The 2,562-nt window shown below is 45.6% G+C and overlaps 1 protein-coding gene across 1 annotated transcript in view; it reads left to right on the forward strand.

Annotated features, from left to right (window-relative positions):
- The window catches only part of LOC119339523, a 53,016-nt gene extending 51,955 nt beyond the window's left edge, over positions 1–1,061 (forward strand). Inside the window, exons 2-3 of the mRNA XM_037611549.1 lie at positions 636–784; positions 867–1,061. Coding sequence (XP_037467446.1) covers positions 636–784; positions 867–1,061 — 344 coding nt within the window. The remainder of the gene's footprint in view (positions 1–635; positions 785–866) is intronic.
- The last annotated feature ends 1,501 nt before the right edge of the window (positions 1,062–2,562 follow it).

A 2,562-nucleotide genomic window follows, 5' to 3' on the forward strand; every position in this document is an offset into this window, starting at 1 on the left:
CCGCACCCTCCCCCGCTCCACCGCCGCGGACGACCCACCGCACCCTCCCCCGCACCCTCCCCGGCCCGCTCCACCATCACAAATGAATGCAAATAAATTTGCAAAAATAAATAAATTTGATTATATTTTCAAATAACAAATTTGATGATATTTTCAAATAATAAATTTGATGATATTTTTTCATATTCATAAATATTTTCAAATAACAAATTTGATGATATTTTTTTAAAAAATATTACTGTTTTTATAAAAAAATATTACTGTTTCATATTCATATTCATTTTCTTAAAAATTATTAGATTCAACAAAAAATAATAATAAAAAATTTACTTATGGCGCACCTCTGGCTGGTGCGCCATTGCTATATAAAAAAATTATTACTAACGGCGCACCTGTGGCTGGTGCGCCATTGCTATATAAAAAAAAGATTACTAATGGCGCACCAACGGGGGGTGCGCCATTGCTATCTGAAAAAACATACTAATGGCGCACCGCTGCGGGGTGCGCCATTAGTAAGCTTCCCCCCACACTAAATCCCCAATCTCTTACATTTCTCTCTAATCTCTCCCCTGCCTCATCTCACCCGCGCCCAACCACCATCGACCACCACCGCCCCCATGCTCGCCGTCCCCGAGCCGAGCGCCGCCTCCCTTGCCGCCCCCCTCCGCCCGCGGTCGGGTTCGCCACCACGCGTACGGCCTCCCTCGCGCTCTGCGGCTTCCTCATCTTCCTCAACGTCTTTGCCTTCCTCCTCGCCGTCGGCGCCGAGCAGCGACGCAGCACCGTACGCCCCCGACCCTCCCACCCTCCTCCTCCCCTTGCCCCCCGCCTTCGCCAGGGCTGACGGCCCCTTCTCTGTCTCGCAGGGCAAGGTGGTGCCGGACGAGTACGACGAGCGCTCCTACTGCCTCTACGACACCGACGCCTCTACCGTCTACGGCGTCTGCGCCTTCTTCGTGCTCCTCCTCGCGCAGCTGCTGGTCTCCGGCGTCACCCGCTGCCTCTGCTTCGGCCCCGTGCTCTCCTTCACCGTCTCCTGGTGCGCCTCACTCAAACCCTAGATTCGGCTCCATTCGTGCTCTGTTCGTCGGGTGTACGGAGAGATCTGCTTCTCTTTCTTCAGAACTAGTACTATGACTTGGGAGTATCACAGTTTCACCTAGTTAGGAAAGTGTGCTGAATGTTATTGTTACCTCTGTAATGAAATACAATACCATCAGAAGCTACATAAACCAAGCTTTGTAGGCTAACGACCACCAACTTCATGCACGATTACATGAACACCAAGCAGACCAAGGAGTATGTGCGGTGGATGACCAAGCTCAATGGTTTGGTCCAGTAGTGAGGTTGAACAGATGGCCTTGCCGCGTGACTCAACAGCAAATTTTGGTAGCGTAGCCTTCTATCACGCGTAGCAGGAGCAATAAGAACTGAGAACCCTGTGAAACCAGTAGTATGAAGTGTATTTGTAGTCCTGAATCAGCAGCTAGGCAGAGTGAGTTTCATTTGTGTTTTGGAGCTACCCATCTATAAGAATTACTGATGGTCAATTAAGCATGATAGTGCTTCTTCTGCATGTTAGGTATGTACTGTGATTTAGCTCGCTTTCCTGTGTTCTAATGTGCATTCAGTTAAGCATGCCAGCATGTAACGCGGGCGACCTTCCTGTTATGGATTTTAGCTTGGTTTATAGTGCTATGCTAAAAACAAGCCTGAATATTTGAACTGCTATTTCTCTGGGCAGTTGGGGCCATTCAGCCAATGTCGGTTTGCTGATCATTGTAATGATTATATAGAGTATGAATTTAAATGTGCGCAATTGATTGTCAATATATTTGAGGGTTTTGTTTCAAATTTTGAACTACTTTGGCTTCACGTGAGAGGAGAATTCGATCTGACATTTAGGGCCATCTGTTTATGTTTGAAAATCCTGAAATGAGTGTGTTAGGTACTACAACCTCCGCCCGGTATTAACTGTCACTGAAATGAGTGTATGTTGACGCGTTTCACTGTGTAGATTCACTCATTTCAACAACAGTTAATTCTCGACGGAGGGAGTACTTTCTTCAAGGTGTAACATTTAGCCGTAAAAATTTACTTGCTAGCTTAACATCAATTCTGGATCTTACAAATAATTAGGCTTCTAGTGAATATTGGTCTGTCTGACATTTACATGCCTAAATAAGAGGGGGGTTTGTCATCTGTGATATTCGGGATATGCTAGTACTGATATTTTTTTGTTGAATTGTGGTGATACCTTGCATGTCTGGATGAAGGCGTGTACTAGTAATTGTTCGATACATGCTTTGCTAATTTACCACTACATTGCCTAATATCGAGAGTTTCCCATCTCTAAGGGGAATTATTGCTTATTTGCTATGCTCAATACATATGATTAAGTAGGCATGCCACAGTTAGCCAGACTACCTGTGCTTCTTTCCATGCATGGCGTGCAACCGCTCATCCGTATGTACTAGTTAGTTCGGTTTCCTGTTGTTTCTTATGCATATTCATCAATTAAACTTGCCAGCATGTAAGGTGCGCAGCCATCCGTTCATATAT

Source organism: Triticum dicoccoides, chromosome 7B, assembly GCF_002162155.2.
Source record: "Triticum dicoccoides isolate Atlit2015 ecotype Zavitan chromosome 7B, WEW_v2.0, whole genome shotgun sequence".
Lineage (NCBI taxonomy): Eukaryota > Viridiplantae > Streptophyta > Magnoliopsida > Poales > Poaceae > Triticum > Triticum dicoccoides.